Source organism: Loxodonta africana, chromosome 19, assembly GCF_030014295.1.
Source record: "Loxodonta africana isolate mLoxAfr1 chromosome 19, mLoxAfr1.hap2, whole genome shotgun sequence".
In the NCBI taxonomy this organism is placed as follows: Eukaryota; Metazoa; Chordata; class Mammalia; order Proboscidea; family Elephantidae; genus Loxodonta; species Loxodonta africana.
In genome coordinates, this window is record NC_087360.1 from 64,038,845 (window position 1) to 64,057,641 (window position 18,797).

Here is an 18,797-nt window from a genome sequence, read left to right on the forward strand (position 1 = left end):
GTGTCATAAATCTGAGATGATCAAACTAACTCTGTGATACATGAAGCCTTGCTGCTTTAGGCTATGTAATACCAAACAGGCCAAAGGAAAGAGATCACACATTTGGTTGCCTTCCGGTTGTCCTGTCCTAGCAGTGTGTAATCCTTAGGGGCCTTGCCATTTAAAATTCTTAAATCTAAAACTTCACTTCCCTTAGTAGCTATTTCCTGATTAGCCAGTTTGACTCACAAGTTCCTTTTGTTTGTCCACGCAATTTTTGACGTATATTTCTTTTCACTTCTTTTTTGTCTATCTTGATTGCAAGTGTCTTGAGAGAAGGAACCACATGAATTTTTCTTGTTACCTGAACATTTGGATTTTCTAATTTTCGTTTTTTTAATGGCTTGTGTGTTTGAAAATTTCACCCATGACACTCCTTGATGCAGCATTCCAGTATGACTTTTTGAGTTCCCCAGATTTTTCCCTGGGTTTTTTAGGGTCCCCTATCTTTATTCCCTTGAATTCAGATCTCATCTCCAGTGTGGTAAGGTCCTTTAATCCCATAACTCTCCTCACATCTTTTGTGCATGAGGAAAAATACTCTTTTGCAAATTTGAAATTCACGTTGGAAAGAGGTTATGTCTTAATTATAGCAAAGTTTATTCTGTTGGCTGGGAACCAAAGTATTCTTCAAATTTTAGAGGATTCTTACAAAAATAAAAGGGCTTGGACAACAGAAGCTCTTCCTGAAACTTTAGCCCCCTAACTTTGTGGCAAGAATAGAAACATGCTGTATACCCGTGTTCAGGTAGATTATCACCTGGAACACTGGATGGCATTTTCTGAGCACTCACTCACTGAGACTAATGAGTGGCATGATTGACTTTAACTCTGAAAAGGAAAGAATATGGGTTTGCCCCCCCCCCCACCAAATATCCTTGGTTGATGTTCACTGACTAGTAATCATGTGCCTTGTTGTGTCTAACTTATGTCCTTTTTGCTTTTTTAAAAGGGGACAGTTCTCTGAGCTCATCTTATAAAGATACTGCCATGATAACATCCCCGGTTGCATTTGAGAGAAGCGTGAACTTCTGTTGAAGATTTTCCCAAACCAACATTACTGCTCAACCCCCTTCATGAATCATGGCTAGTAGCTCTGTATGGGCATCTACCACTGGACCACACTTATGATAATATTGGACTAGGGTCAGATTCAACTTCATCTCTTAGCAGGTGACGAACTGTTCTCTAAAACAAATCCTTATGATATTCCAGGGCCTTGGCAAGTCTTAAAGTGTATTCAAATATATCAATTAGAAGAAGAATTTTACAAAATGATAAAAAATAGGTTTTCATCAAATTTTTAATATACCCACCTAAAGACCCAGGATTAAGATATCCTATCTTTCTTCTATCTTTTTTTTATCTTTCTTCTATCAGTGTTGGTTGTGGTGGATTTAGTACAGCATGGTGGTCAGACACACAGTCTCCAGACCCTCACTGTTTGAGTTCAGATTCTGCCTCTGCCATTCAGGAGTGATGTAGGTTTTGGCAAATTATTTATCCTTTCTGGGCCTCAGCTTCCTCCTCTGTAAAATGGAACTAAATAATACTACCCAGGTCACAGCATTGTTGTGAGGATTCAAGAGTTACATGTAGGTGTCTGAATAATATTCCATTATAAAAGAATTGGTTGATGTTAACCATTCCAGGAGGTAGCATATGATCAAGAACCAATGGTATTGAAGGAAAAAGTCCAAGCTGCACCGAAGGCATTGGTGAAAAACAAGGCTCCACGAATTGACAGAATACCAAATGAGGTATTTCAACAAAGGGATGCAGCACTGGAGGGGCTCACTCACCTATGCCAAGAAATTTGGAAGACCACTACCTGGCCAACTGACTGGAAGAGATCCATATTTGTACCCTTTCCAAAGAAAGATGATCCAAGAGAATGCAGATATCATCAAACAATATCATTAATATCACATACAAGTAAAATTTTACTGAAGATCATTCAAAAGTGGTTGGAGTAGTAAGTACATCAATAGGAAACTGCCAGAAATTCAAGCCAGATCCAGAAGAGGATGTGGAACAAGTGATATCATTGCTATTATCAGATGGATCTCGGATGAAAGCAGAGAATAACAGAAAGATGTGTCCAAAAAAAAAAACAAACCCGTTGTTGTCAAGTTGATTCCGACTAATAGCAACCCTATAGGACAGAGGACTGCCCCAGAGGGTTTCCAAGGAGCAGCTGGTGGATTCAAACTGCCAACCTTTTGGTTAGCAACCAGGTTCTCAACCACTGTGCCACCAGGGCTCTGTGGTTTATTGACTATGCAAAGGCATTCGACTTTGTGTATCATAGAAAATTATGGATAACATTGCAAGGAATGGGAATTCCAGAATACTTAATTGTACTCACGAGGAACCTGAACATAGATAGGCAGTTGTTCGAACAGAACAAGGGGATACTGCCTGATTTAAAATCAGGAAAGGTGTGCATCAGAGTTGTATCCATTCACCATATTTACTCAATCTGTATGCTAAGCTGGACTATATGAAGAAGAATGCAACATTAAGATTGGAGGAAAACTCATAATAATCCAAGAAGCTGGACTATAGGAAGAATGCAGCATCAGGATTGGAGGGAGACTCATTAACAACCTGTGATATGCAGATAACACAACCTTGCTTGCTGAAAGTGAAGAGGACTTGAAGCCCTTACTGACGAATATCAAAGACTGCAGCCTTCAGTATGGATTGTGCCTCAACATAAAGAAAAAGATTCTCACAACTGGACCAATAAGCAACATCATGATAAAAGGAGAAAATACCGAAGTTGTCAAGGACTTCATTTTACCTGGATTCACAATCAAGTCTATGGAAGCAGCAGTCGAGAAATCAAATGACATATTGCATTGGGCAAATCTGTTACAAAAGACCTCTTTAAGGTGTTACAAAGCAAAGATGTCACCTTGAGGACTAAGGTACACCTGACCAACACTGGTTATTTTCAGTCTCCTCATATCCATACAAAAGCTAGACGATGAATAAGGAAGGCTGAAGAAGAATTAATGCCTTTGAATTTTGGCGTTGGCCGAGAATACTGAATATACCATGGACTTCCAGAAGAATGAACAAATCTGTCTTGAAAGAAGTACAGCCAGAAATCTCCTTACTTACTCTGGACATGTTATCAAGAGGTACTAGTCCCTGGAGAAGGATATCATGCTGGGTAAAGTAGATGGTCAACGAAAAAGAGGAAGACTCTCAATGAGATGGATTGACACATTGATACAGTTGCTTCAACAATGGGCTCAAACATAGCAATGATTGCGAGGATGCCTCAGGACCAGGCAGTATTTTGTTCTGTTGTACGTAGGATCACCATGAGTTGGGACTGACTTAAAGATACCTAACAACAACATATATATATATATATATCAATATCAATTTGTTTACCCACTTATCCGTTAATGGACATTTGGGCTATTTCCACCTTTTGCCTATTAAGAATAATACTGCTATACACATTCATGTACAAGTTTTCATGCAGACATATGTTTTCATTTCCTTCGGGCATTTTCATAGGAGTGGAATTGCTGGATCATATGGTAATTCTATGTCTAACTTCTGAGGAACTGCCAAACAGTTTTCCACAGCAGCTGTACCATTTTATATTTCCTCCAGCAACGTTTGAGGATCATTTCTCCATATCCTCACCAACACTTGTGGTTTTTCATTTCTTGATTGAAGCTATCCTAGTGGGTATGAAGTAGTGTATCATAACAGAATATAATTCAGCTATAAAATGGAACAAAGTACTCATATATGTTACATCTTGGGTGAACTTTGTAAACACTACGCCAAATGAAAAACCAGACACAAAATTTTGCTTATTGTATAATTCCTTTTGGAAACCCTGGTGGCATAGTGGTTCAGTGCTACAGCTGCTAACCAAGAGGTCGGCAGTTCAAATCCGCCAGGCGCTCCTTGGAAACTCTGTGGGGCAGTTCTACTTTGTCCTATAGGGTAGCTATCAGTCGGAATCGACTCGACTGCAGTGGTTTGGTGGGTTATAATTCCTTTTATATATCAAGAATAGGCAAATCAATAGAGACAGAAGACAGATGAGAGTTTACTAAGGTATGAGGCATGAAGGAAAAGAACACTGATTAGTGGATACTGGGTGTTTTTATGGGGTGACGAAAACATTTTGAAACTAAAGAGAGCTGGTTATTGCATACCATTGTAATTCACTATATATTACTGAATTGTACACTTTAAAATGGTTAATTGTGTATTATGTGAACTTCATCTCAATTAAAAAATTTAAATGAGAACAAAAGGAGTAAAAAATAAGAGCTAAAATATATAATGTAAATGTAATATGTAAAGTACCTATAGCAGTGTTGGTTGTAAAGTAATGATTATGGAGGAAATTGGAATTATCAATGTCTCTGCCAAATCAGGATTTGATTCCTTTTATTCACCCAAATTTTCAGCGAGAAAGAAGGTTAAGTCTATCTTGGAGGATATCTCTTTTCGTTGGGGGTTGATTTGTGTTTGGTGGTAAATAGCACTGAGACCACTTGAACTATGTGGGAATTAGTTGCTCAATAAACATATTTCTCGTTTGTGATGCCCCAACAGTCATCTTAATGAGTTTAGAGAAATCTAGGATATTAGCATTAGAAAGCAGTCTAAGAGCAGCAGTAACCAAAAGAAACCAAACCAAACCCTTTGCTGTCAAGTAGATTCCGACTCATATCAACCCTATAGGACAGAGGAGAACTGCCCCTTAGAGTTTCCAAAGAGTGCCTGATGGATTCAAACTGCTGACCATTTGGTTAGCAGCCGTGGTACTTAAGCACTATACCACCAGGGTTTCCCAGTAGGAACCAGTAGGTTCCCAATGCCAGTGAATTAACTGACTACATCTTGGGGACTTAAAAAAAACTCAGGCCCTACCATTAGAGATTTTGATTGTGCAAATTCAGAAATGGGGTTTTGAAATATTTATGACTTCAAAACTTTGCAAATAATTGATGCATAACCCAGGTTGTCAAAGTTTTAGGCTGGTCTGAAACTCAAACTGCCTGGTTTATGATTCTAGGACTTTCTGCTTTTCACCATGACTTGTTTCCAGTAGAAAGCCCATTTGTACAAGCATGTACAAATTCAGATGCTGAGACTTCCTTTAGCATGGCAAGATTGTTAAATAGAATTTAGTCAACCAGGCAACCTAATTTGTTATTCTTTCCTTACTGACTTGCTTTTTACAGCACCACACTGATTTCTTCTCTCTAGAATATCTTCCACATCCTTTATTCTCTGTCACATCTATTCTTCTTTCCAATCACAGCAAACCTTTCATAAAAGTCATTCCTTGATAGTCGATCTGATATTACTCAGAATGATTGAATTCTGAATGTTCCCCTATAATTCTGGAATTCCTGGCATTGTCAGTTTTAGAGCTGGAAGGCATTTTAGAGATCAATTAACATGACTTCCTCATTTTACAGATAATGAACAGTGAAGTTTAGGCAGATAATAAGGCTACACATATACCCATTGCCATCGAGTTGATTCTGACTCATAGCGACCCTATAGGACAGAGCAGAACTGCCCCATAGAGTTTCCAAGGAGCAGCTGGTGGATTCAAACTGCCAACCTTTTGGTTAGCAAGCAAACACTTAACCACTGGTGCCACCAGGGCTCTGATAACAGGGCTAGCGAATCATAATTAGGATTGGAATCTGGTCTCTTGACTAAAATACATGCTGAGTGTACATGAGTCAACATAATAATCTCTCTTGCTCACCATTCCATTTAAGCTCCAAGTTTGTCTCTTATTTTTTACCATCTTTCATCTCATATTATTATAGTTCTCTTTTTATTTTTATTTTTTATTCTTTTCTCCCAACTTTGTTTATGTACATTCAGTCTGTCCTGGGTTTTCTTTCTATTACTTGATAAGTTCTAATACTTCTCTTATAATCCATTATTGGAACTCAAGAAATATTGATGGTCTGATAAAATGTTACCTCTTTTTTTTATTTACCCTATCAATAGCAGATTTTGTCCAGCAGGTCAGTCAAATTCCCATTTTGCAGCTTAGTTTTTACAGTTAAAGTTTCTGGGATCATTTTTGCCAGGAAACAGTATCATAGTATTGTTTCTTGGTTAACATCTGATGATATCATTCAGAAGAACAGATGTGACAAGGTGATCACCTCTTCTCTTGGTAGGTCATGAGAGAGAATCGGAGCAGGGCTACAGGCACAAAGGCAAAGTGCCTATCCACTCATCCTAACTCCAATCATCTGAGACAGCATTGATACACCACAGTAGTGGGGGCAGTGGCTCCTGAGTGGCTGACTCAACAAATGGCACAGAGCTTACTTATGGCTTTAACTAAGGAAAGGCCTGAAACTAAAAATTCTCCTCAAAAAATTAAGAGATGAGAAGCCTCATTGATACCTGTGCATGGCAGACTTGTGTTCGATGGCAATCAGCATGAGGTTCATCTTCACAAAGCAGATTCTGGGAAGGAAGGCAAGTAGTTGTGAGGAGGGAGAAAACAGTAGGGTATAGTTCACAGGAATATGACTAACACTTTGTGCTCTGTGCCTGGGAGAAAACCAGCACCTTAGCAGAGGAAAGACATTTCAAATATGGAATTCACTTGTAGGTAAATCCATCCTGAGGTAATGATAACCCCTGTGCCATTTGGGATGGAGATAAAATTGTCCCACACAGACTGTAAACTTCTAGGTTGAGGGGACTCTGACATACTCATTCTTATATCTTCAGTGTTTGTCATGGAGTCTGGCCTAGAGTGAGCCCTCAAAGAACATTCTTGAAAGAATGCTGTTCCATGAAGAAAGAGGGAGAGAATTTCCCTTAACTTACAGTGAAACTTCAGGAAAAGTCATTTCTACAAAGTCATCAGAGAGACGTTGAGTCAGGATTTTGTGCTTCAAACCATTTAAGAAATGTTTTTGCCAGAGCTGTTTAGGAGTCACCTGAAATATACAATCATGTCACTCATGGACAGTCCATACCATTATTTAAGTCCTCATTACTAAAGAAATTGGCTTAGTGCTTGTGATCTAAATGCTCCCATTTTTGAAAGTGTTTAAAAAAAAAAAAAAAAAAGATAACCATAGAGACGGAGAATAATTCCTGAGACAGTTTTAAAAAGATCAGAAATAAAACAAGAGAACAAAATGGACTGTGGATCTGGGAGCTAAAGCAAGCCACTTAGGTTAGATCTAATCTAAGTTTAAGCTTAAGGCAATGTACCTAGAATCAACCAGAAATGTTTTTCATACTACAATTTCTCATCATATAAGCAATATAATTAAAACACAGGCATTGATCCAAAGCCTTTCCATCTGAGTATCCATAAGTTTTACAAATATTAAATCAATACTTGGCAAAACTTAGGTTATGGGATGGACTCCTTCCATTTTAGAGATGCAGAAACTGAGAGCCAGGGAAGATAAAGCACCTATACTGAGAATAAATGGACATAAGACTCTGTAGTCCTGTCCCTGAAACCTAACTTTATTATGGAATCTAAAGTTCTAGAAGGAGCCCCTGGGTACCACAAATGGTTAAGTGCTTGGCTACCAGCTGAAAGACTGGCGGTCCAAACCCAGCCAGAGGCTCCTCTGAAGATAGGCTGGCAACCTGCTTCCAAAAGGTCAGAGCCTTGAAAACCCCATGGAGCAGTTCTACTCAGCAACACGTGGGGTCACTGGGAGTTGGAATTGACTCAACAGCAACCAACAGTACCACCGACAAAGAGCACCAGAACAGAGTATGGCATTCAAAACCCTGGCCGTGATTCAGAGTTTCGGATTTCTGAAGGTGGGACGCAAACTCCACTTCCAAAACAAAACTAGAAAAAAATTTCTTGTGACCACAAACTTTCCATCCCTGTATTCCAAAAGTCATCTTGTGTTGAATATTGACAGGTATAGCCACCACCCAGTGAGGAGCTTACAACTTTTAAAAAAAAAAAAAAAAGAATGAAGATGGTTGTCTTAGTTGCCTAGTGCTGCTGTAAGAGAAATACCCCCAGTGGATGCCTTTAACAAAGAGAAATCCACTTCCTCACAGTACAGCTGGCTAAAAGTCCAAATTCAGGGTGTCAGCTCCAGGGGAAGGCTTTTTCTCTCTGTTGGCTCTGGAGGAAGGTCCTTCTGATCAATCTTTCCCTGGACTAGGAGCTTCTCTACACAGAAACCCCAGGTCCAAAGGATGCGCTATGCTCCCAGCACTGCTTGCTTGGTATGAGGTCCCCCTGTCTATCTGCTTGCGTCTCTCTTTTATATCCCAAAAGAGAACAGCTTAAGAAGTAATCCGATCCTGTAGATTGAGTCCTGCCTCGTCAACACAACTGCTGCCCATCCCACCTCATTAACATCATAGAGGCAGGATTTACAACACATAGGAAAATCACAACAGATGATAAAATGTTGGACAATCACACAATACCAGAAGTCATGCTCCAGCCAAATTGATACACACATTTTTGGGGGACACAATTCAATCCACGACAATGGTTTTGCACCTCTTTCTTCCATATTTTCATGAAGGAGAATAAAGAGTTCTTATTCCATTTATTTTCTCCAGCTTTGGCGACTGAAGTCATAACTATAATAAGAAATAATGCAGTCCTCTGCCGCTTTCTAAACATACAATACAGGCAAAGTCAATTTCCTTATAAGCTGTTTCCTAGATCACACCCAGTGATCAGCAGGTGAAGCTAAAAACATATTTGCTGTAGCAATTTCAAGGCCCACTCCCTAATGACTGATGGTTACTTCTTTTGATGTGCGTATAATATCTTTTCACATTCATAAAAAAATTACGGAAGAATTCTGTGTGTCCCAAAGTTAGTATTTTGTTTGCCAGATCATCTCCCACCTCTTTTGCTTTTCCTTAATAGTACCAAAGAAATAACAGGAAAAGATGCTAAGGGTTGTATTGAACAGAGCAAATGAAGTGCAAAGAGAGGCCAAGAAGGAAACGCAGTGCAGGACGTTCAGAAGTAAATGGAGAGGAATGTCACCTTCTGGGGAGGCTGTGGACAGTGCTTTCTGGAGTATTTCATGGGACTTAATATTTGGAAGGCCACACTTTGTGTGTCAATGTTTTATGGATTCTGCTCTGAACCTTAGCTTCTGACATCTGATATCCTAAGTTGAAAGGACTTTGTAATAGTGAAACAAGAACAAAAGAGATGCTATAGATGTTCAACCCAACGGCTCCTTTTAGCCCCTTATTTTGTCTCAAAGGTATCAAAGAACATGCAGTGGGGGATTACACCATACCAGGAGCATAGGGCTTAGATGTGAGACTGTGGGAAGACAATTACAGCTCTGCTACTCACTAACTTTGTACACAAGCAAGCTAGTTAGCTTCACTGACCCACTGGTGGAATACTACTTTGCAATACTATTGAGAGGCAACATAATGTGTTTAAAAAGCATAGCACATAGTAGACACTCAATATAAGTGGTCACTTACTACATGGACTCTCCCTAACATAACCGGGAAAATGAGATCTTCATTATTTGTATCATTATTTCAAATTTTACTAATATATTTAGTATATTACTATTTTGTACTTAATTTATATTTAAATGTATGATTTCTCCATTAATAATATGACCTTTATCTATATTCCAACTTTCTTTAAATAACTCAGAAAGCTTCTAAATTTATGAATATGTTTTTATTTATAACCCCCTGGACTGTCAGTAGGAAGCAGAGTTATGATTTCTACTGTGCAGATAAACACTCTCAGGCAAGAATGAGATAAATGACTTCTTCAAGATGAGTATCGTACCTGGAATTCCAATCTAGAGTTCTCAATTCCTTCCCACCTAAAGTAGATTTCAAATCTCATGTCTTGGGGTCTTCTTACCCTATTCAATTTTTTTTTCTTTCCTATTTCTGATCTTAACAGATGAGATAGGATAGAGGTATGACCCAACATCAACTTACAAGGTTACCTTTGTGTTGAGCTCAACAAATAGAGAGGTTAGGAAGGTGCACAAGCCTGGCACCAGGCAGCCTTGGGCAATAAATCCAAGCTTCAGTTCAGCAAAGCAGATGATGTTGTCCCCAGCTTTCCAGTTCCAGCTGGGGATCTTTGGCAGGTAAACCTGTTTCATGATGGAAAGCAGGCACAGCATTAGGAATAGACATGCCTCGAGAAAGCTCTTTCTGGATAGATGTCTTTCATATAATGTATCTTTCATTCTTCACTCCTGGGCGTGAAAGTAATGCCCATGTCAATGCAAGTGACAGGAACAAATTCAAATTCAGCATTTCAAAGTGTTTAGTGGTCAAATAGGAGTCCCTGGGCGGTGCAACTCTTAGTGACTCATATCGGATCACTATGAATCAGAATCAACTCAATGGCAACAGGTTTGGTTTTTTTGGTTTGGGTTGGGTGGTGCAAATGATTAAGTGCTTGACAATTAACCCAAAGGTTGGCAGTTTGAACCCACCCAGAAAGACATCAGAGGAAAGGCCTGGTGATCTGCTTCTGAAAGGTCGCAGCCATGAAAACCCTACGGATCAGTACTATGCTGCAACACATGGGGTCACCATGAGTCAGAATTGACTCCACGGCAGTGAGTTTGGGTTGTTTTTTTTTTTTTTTTTTCATCTGTTTTTTTGTGGTCAAATGCTTCCACTTTTTAAAACAGATACAGCTAAAGCTGCAAAATCAGGTCAAATGTCTTAGACCCTTAGTTCTTCCCTAAATTCACATTCTTAAGTGATTAACAATTTTAATGTGATTCCAAATTTCACCTACAACTGGCAAAAAACTGCTCATTTAGGCACATTAGAAAGTAATAAGGTTCATCTAGCTTCATGGAATATGCAAGGAGGAGGCTGGTGGCTAGATTATTAACAATACCTTGTTATGGGATTGAAGTATCTGTATGATGACTCTGGTCTTAGGGGAATAGTTCTTGATAGAGAGCACCCTACATAAATAAGAAATATGCTCATCAGTGATGTGTCATAGCCAAATGGCTCTGCAATGTAATTCCATTCAGAGTTAAATTAATGTGTGAGTAACTAGAGGAAAACTTAGCATACCCTCAAGTTCACTGTTAGTTGTTTTCTACAAATAGTGTGCACGATGGTGTGCTATTATTTTAGTGACTTAGGAAAGGAGAGCTATGGAAAGGTCAGGTCTTGGAATTAGGAGACTGTGGTCTTTTGGGAACAGGTCTTTAGGAGGAAATAAACAGTTTCATATGATTTAGACTTTAAGCTCAGACATGTTAGTTACAGGGGAAAAAAAATTGTATTCCTGTCTATAAGCTCGAAGTAACTCACAGACTAATTCAACTTTCTCATTTTACAAATTAAGACACTGAGATCTAGCTCATGTTTACTATAGGATGCATGGCCCAAGTTCTGAGCTCTTCCTTGCTGTTTGTAGGGTCATCTTCAGCTCTAAGCTGTTTCTTACTGTTTGTAGCGTCACCTTCCACTCTGTGGACTTATTTTTCTCTGAGAACCAGAAGTTCAGCTGGATTAGGCACGTCATTGCCATCACAATCATAGTTTGAGTTTCTGTCACCACGGTCAATTTCCTGCTCATAGACAGTCCACGATTAAAGACGGTGACACTAACTCTAGCCTTCTTGAACACATTTGCCAATGGTCACAAGCGCAGCATACTGAACCGTGCATAATTTGTCATCAGAATTACTGGCAGACAAAACCCTAATAAGTAAAGTCTACTAATTAAACTCACATTTTTTAGGGGGAAAACATTATCATTCCCATGATCTTAGTTATAATGGCACTATATGAACAGTGATAAGTTATTTGAATGCTTGCTTTTTAAATTCAGGTAGCTAGCATCCATGTAAAACCTCAGGGAAGTATGTGAAGAAGAGCATATACATGCAAGATATTCTATTTTCACCTTCTTTTTGATCCACCTGCACGATCTCTGAGGGCAAAAACATAGGCAAGCATCTGGATTATGATAAACCTGGATGGCACAAATGGTTTACACTCACCTAATAGCCCAAAGGTTGGCAGTTGCACCCATGCAATAGTGCCACAAAAGAAAGGCCTGGCTATCTGCTTGCATAAGGATTAAAAAACTCATTGCTGTTGAGTTGATTCTGCCTTACAGTCACCTTATAGGACAGAGTGGAGCCCTGGTGGTGCAGTGGTTAAGGGTTTGGCTGCTAACTAAAAGGTTAGCAGTTAGAATGCATCAGCCACTACTTGGAAACCCTATGGGCTTGGAAACCCTATGGGGCAGTTCTACTCTGTCCTATAGGGTCGTTGAGTCAGAACTGACTTGATGGCAGTGGGTTGGGTTTTTGGTTTATATGACAGAGTAGAACTTCCCCCACAGAGTTTTCAAGGCTATAAATATTCATGGAAGCAGATACGGCCACATCATTCTCCCGCAGAGCCAGTGTAGGGTTCTAACTGCTGACCTTTTGGTTAGCAGCCAAGTGCTTAACCACTGTGCCACTAGAACTCCTTCTGTAATGATTACGGCCAAGAAAACCCTATGGGGCAGTTCTACTTTGTAATGCATAGGTTGCCATGAGTTAGAATCAACATGAGGTTAGCGGGCTTGGGCTCTTTTTTGGTTTTGTGCTGTGATAGATGACATCTCCTTTTGTTTAGTCCTTTGTGCTGGACTTTGTATTAAAAGAGGTAGGAAAAAAATCAGCATTGGAAAATATAAAACACAGTGCTGGCTTCTTACCTCATGATGTTTGAAGTGTCTTCAGCATACGAATCACTGCACAAAGGGTTGGCTATAATCAGGCATGCTTCTGCATATTCCACCTACTCTTCAAGATTAAACAGCAGCCATCATGTTAATCACATGAGAAATGCTCGGATGTTCCCTTATGGGTTGTCTTATGGTTTGGTCATAAAATTGCCAACAAGGACGAGAACATGGATATAGACCCAGAGCACACTTGGGAAGGAGTGGTGACAAGGATGCCTTTACATCAGGTGCAGAATCCTGCAAACGCTGCCAGGGCTGCAGCTGACAGTCCAAGGGACAGGGACTTTAACGTCGATGTAAGATTGCTTTAAAAATCTTACATTAATGTAAGAAGTACAAAGCCTTTATATTTTTCCTACCATCCATCACCACCAATTTGCACCTGGTGATGAGCAATACGACCTGATTAAGCATCTACATGTACATTTATTTGCCTCTCAGGACAGCAGAGCATGGGGAAGATGGGATTCTGCTTGGCCCAATAAAGAGTCATTCAATATTTGCAGATTCTGAAAATGATCAAAGATGCTCTTTTAGTACCAAGTTGCAGGGGAGAGATAGATTATGCTGGGTCTGTCATTTTCTGCTTCAATTCTTTATGCTAACTCTATAGATTTCTGCTTTAAAGTGAAACCTCTTGGTTTACACGATTCTGTAAAACCAAAACATGACAGGAAGCTGGCTTTGATCTTAAAGCAAAGATGTCTAGAGGGTTGGATCTTGTTCATCATTTGTAGTTCTAACCCTAATGGGATTTCTGCTCTTTTCCTTCATGCTGCTCCTACCATTAGGCATATCAGTGTACTTGGGAGGAGGAGTTGGGCTACTAGAAATCTGCCTTTGGTAAGAATTCTATTTAGATGGGAAGATCAAACGTACTTTTACTATCTTGAATTTTTTCAGATCTCCTAGACCAATAAAATAAATCTTTTCTAGATAAATGCAGAATTTAGTGAAAGAAATAATTTAAAGATAAGCATAGGTAAAGAGTCATCAACATAGGGAAACAGTGGAGTCTGCTTGAATATTTTTCAAGGAGTATTTGAGGGTCGAGGTATTGGTGGTTCAGTGGTAGAATTCTCGCCTCTCATGTGGGACCTGGTGGGTTCCATTCTGGTCATTGTGCCTCATGCACAGCCACCACTCATCTGTCAGTCTGTCTTTCTGTGGTGACTTGCATGTTGCTATGATGCTGGAAGCTATGCCTCCAGTGTTTTAAATAGCAGTAGGGTTATTCATGGCAAATGGGTTTCTGCAGAGCTTTCTGACTAAAAAAGGCCTGGTAACCTACTTCTAAGATCAGTGAATGGAAATCCTATGGATCACAACTGTCTGAGCTGTAACCAGTCATGAGGATGGCACCATACCAGGCATCAGGTTGTTTCATTGTTCCGGGGCCACCATGAGTCAGAGCCAATTTGATGGCAACTAACAACTAGCAACAAGAACATACGAGGGTCAATTATTACATTTCCTTTATAACCAATTTTGAAAGTTGAGAAGTCACCCCCCTCCCCCTCATCTTACCGATAAGTAGTAATATCTTTCGACAGGGCAATACAGTCTATCATTTTAATTGTTCCAGCTTGGGGAAGCTACAAGGAGAAAAAGAACTAGATCTTACCGCAACCCGCCTCAGATCCTCCCACTTAAGTGCAGATCCAAAAACAAAACTTGTATAGGCCATGTAGCACTTAAATATGGTTTCCAGTTCCAAAGAAGGAGGGTTCCTGGGCAAAACAGCATAGTGGCAAAGATGAGAAAAAAATGATTAATTTTGATTATAGATATCTTTATACTTACAGGACAGAGTGAGAGGAATGTAATTTGCATTTCTATACTTAATGCCTACCACTTGCCTGTCAGTTTATCATACTGTGGTGGCTTGCATGTTGCTGTGATGCTAGAAGTTATGCCACTGGTATTTCAAATACCAATAGGGTTACCCATGTTAGACAGGTTTAAGTGGAGCTTCCAGACTGGGACAGACCAGGAAGAAGGACCTGGTGATCTACTTCCAAAAAAAATTGGACAGTGAATATATAGAGAGTGGCAGAACATTGTCTGATATAGTGCCAGAAGATAAGCCCCTCAGGATGGAATGCAGGCACTCAATATATGACTAGGAAATAGAGTCCACCTTAAATACGTGGATGGACTAAAACTTTCAGGACCTACATTTGCTGATGTGGCATGATTCAAAATGAGAAGAAACCGCTGCAAAAATCCATTAGTAACTGGAACATGAAATGTACAAAGTATGAATCAAGGAAAATTGGAAGTTGTCAAAAATGAAATAGAATGCTTGAAGATCAATATCCTAGACATTAGTGAGCTGAAATGGACTGGTATTGGCCATTTTTAATAGTAAAATCATATGGCCTACTATGCCAGGAATGACAGATTGAGCAGGAATGGCATTGTATTCACTGTCAAAAAGAACACTCAATGCTTCGAAAGCCAGCATAGCAGGGGCAGGGGTTTGGGGACCATGGTTTCAGGGGACATCTAAGTCAATTGCAATAATAAAATCTATTAAGAAAACATTCTGCATCCTACTTTGAAGAGTGGTGTCTGGGGTCTTAAACATTAGCAAGCGGCCATCTAAGATGCATCAATGAGTCTCAACCCACCTGGATCAAAGGAGAATGAAGAACACCAAGGACACAAGGTAATTACGAGCCCAAGAGACAGAAAGGGCCACATGAACCACAGACTACATCATCCTGAGACCAGAAGAACTAGATACTGCCAAGCTACAACCGATGACTGCCCTGACAGGGAACACAACAGAGAGCCCCTGAGGGAGCAGGAGAGCAGTGGGATGCAGACCCCAAATTCTCATAAGACCAGACTTAATGGTCTGACTGAGACTAGAAGGACCCCGGTGGTCATGGCCCCCAGACCTTCTGTTGGCCCAGGACAGGAACCATTCCCGAAGCCAACTCTTCAGACATGGATTGGACTGGATAATGGGTTGGAGAGGGATGCTGGTGAAGAGTGAGCTTCTTGGATCAGGTGGACACTTAAGACTGTGTTGGCATCTCCTGCCTGGAGGGGAGATGAGAGGGTAGAGAGGGTTAGAAGCTGACAAAATGGACATGAAAAGAGAGAGTGGAAGGAGGGAGTGGGCTGTCTCATTAGGGGGAGAGTAATTGGGAGTATGTAGCAAGATGTATATAAGTTTTTGTGTGAGAGAATGACTTGATTTGTAAACTTTTACTTAAAGCACAATAAAAATTATATATATATAAAAAAAAAAGAACATTCAAGATCTACCCTGAAGTATGACACTGACAGTGACAGGATAATTATCCTCATGCCTACAAGGAAGTCTTATTCAAATTCAGGCACCAAATACTAATGACAAAAATGAAGAAATTGAAGATTTTTACCAACTTCTGCAGTCTGAAATTGATCAAACGTGCAATCAAGATGCATTAATAATTACTGATGATTGGAACTTGAAAGTTAGAAACAAAGAAGAAGGATCCCTAGATGGAAAATATGGCCTTGGCAATAGAAACCATGCTGGAGATTCCATGATACAATTTTGCGAGACCATTGACTTATGCATTGGAAACACCTTTTTTTCAACAACATAAACAACATGGACCTCGACAGATGGAATACACAAGAATCAAATTGACTACATCTGTGGAAAGAGACTATGGAAAAGCTCAATATCATCAGTCAGAACAAGGCCAGGGGCTGACTGCAGAAAAGACCATCAATTAACCAAAAAAATCAAACCAGTTGCCATCAAGTTGATTCTAACTTATAGGGACCCTGTAGGACAGAGGAGAACTACCCCATAGGGTTTCCAAGGAGTGGCTGGAGGATTCAAACTGCTGACCTTTTGGTTAACAGCTGAGCTCTTAACCACTGTGCCATGCAAATTCAAGTTGAAGCTGATGAAAATTAAAACAAGTCCACAAGAGCCAACGTACCAACTTGAGTATATCCCACCTGAATTTAGAGACCACCTCAAGAATAGATACGATGCATTAAACAGTAATGACTATAGAGCAGACCGGTTGTGGGATGACATTAAGGACATCATACATGAAGAAAGAAAAAGGTCATTAAAAAGACAGGAAAGAAAGAAAAGACCAAAATGGATGTCAGAAGAGACTCTGAACCTTACTCTTGAATGTAAAGTAGCTAAAGGGAAAGGAAGAAATGTAGAGTAAAAGAGCTGAACAGATGATTTTACAAGGCAGCTTGAGAAGACGAAGTATTATAATGAAATGCGCAAAGACTTCGAGTTAGAAAACCAAAAGGAAAGAACACGGTCTGCATTTCTCAAGCTGAAAGAACTGAAGGAAAAATTCAAGCCTTGAGTTACAACATAGGATTCCATAAGCAAAATATTGAATGACTCAGGAAACATCAAAAGAAGATGGACGGAATCACCTAGAACCTAGATGGAAGGAATACACAGAGTATTTTCCTGATAACAGCATTTTGAATTTCTTTTGGGAAATCATCCATCCCCCATTACCAACCCATATAGTTAGGTGATCTTAACTTCACTAGCCAAATTACAGGGATGGGCCCGTAGCTCAGACTTAATTGATGACAGTATCATAGCCTCTTGGACACAGCAACTGGTTCAAGGACAAGCATGTGATCCAACCAGTACCAACGGCAGGCAATAGGAGGAGGTTCTCTAGGATTGTTGAGAGAGAGGGATGCTTTCCTCTCAGCTGGTCTTAGAGCAGTAAAGTCCACAATCTGAAAATGTTGGGATTGCATGCCTGACTAGGCATTTCAAACTTAACATTTCCTAAAAATCTTTCACTCTCCCTCCTCACCATCAATACCAGCACTCCAAACCTTGTCCTCCCTTAGTCATTCCTGTTTCAAAAAATGATAACAGCTCCTTTCGGTTGCTTAGGCCCCAAACTTCAGAGATCAGTAGAGTCACTAGGGTTGGTGTCACCCAAGTGGTAACTCATGGTGTCACTCCTCTGCCCCATCTTTGCCTGGGTGGGCAGGCCACCTGGCAAACCTCTCCCTGAGGGATGGAATGGTCCAGCCCCACCCCGCCCCCAATCAGGGCCAGCACCCCTCCCAGGCCCAACCCCTGGGGCTTCCCATAGCTCTTCCCCTTTCCTGTGGGCTAAGATGGAGACCCTCTTACCACGGTCCAGCCACCCGCACCCTGATTGGTGAGTGATGTGGGGGGTGACGAGTTACTGCACTGGGTGATGGTTGACACCAACCCTAGTAACACCACTGCCTTGGCAGCCTCTCTTCCAGCGGTGCTGGCCCGCCAACTGCTGCTGCCACGTCCATGGACCCTGGGGTCATTTGGGTGTCACCCCTCTAAGAGTGTCAGGCGGTGCATTCTGCACCCTCTGCAACCCCTTAATGACACCACTGTTAAAGATACCCATGACTTTTTCTCTCACATACCACATCCAATCCATCAGAGGATCCTGTTACCTTCAGAGTATGTCCAAGATCTCTTCTCCCACCTTCCCAGTTACTATTCTGGCCTAAGCCACCATCTTCCCCCACCTGGAACACTGCAATGATCTTCTACCTGGCCTCCCTCCTTTTAGCCTCCCCACTACAATCTATTCACAACAGGGTAGCCCAGAGCTGAACCAGTAGAACTTTTGACTTTCTCCCTTGAGTTCAGCCTCACCGGTAACCCATTGCTGTCGAGGTGATTCCAACTAATAGTGACACTACAGGACAGGGTAGAACTGACCGATAGGGTTTCCAAGGAGCAGCTGATGGATTTGAGCTGTCAACCTTTCACTTAGCAGCCAAGCTCTTAAACACTGCACCACCAAGGCTCCACGTTCAACCTAGGAAAATTGCAGCTAATCATTCCTTTTCCCACAAAATATTTCCTGATTTGGGGGACAATATTGGAGCCATTATTCCTTGTGGTAGAATGTGATGCAACTGGAGTTAGACTCACAAGGACACATCAACTGGGCCCTGAGGTATAAAGAAAATAGCCAGGACAATCTTGGAAAACATC

At 40.5% G+C, this 18,797-nt stretch overlaps 1 protein-coding gene across 1 annotated transcript in view; it reads right to left on the reverse strand.

Moving 5' to 3' along the window:
• Positions 1-18,797, reverse strand: part of KCNU1 (potassium calcium-activated channel subfamily U member 1) — a 176,247-nt gene that overhangs the window by 95,635 nt on the left and 61,815 nt on the right. The window contains 6 exon segments of the mRNA XM_064271943.1: positions 6,452-6,531; positions 6,901-7,013; positions 10,017-10,169; positions 10,934-11,003; positions 12,767-12,849; positions 14,421-14,526. Coding sequence (XP_064128013.1) covers positions 6,452-6,531; positions 6,901-7,013; positions 10,017-10,169; positions 10,934-11,003; positions 12,767-12,849; positions 14,421-14,526 — 605 coding nt within the window.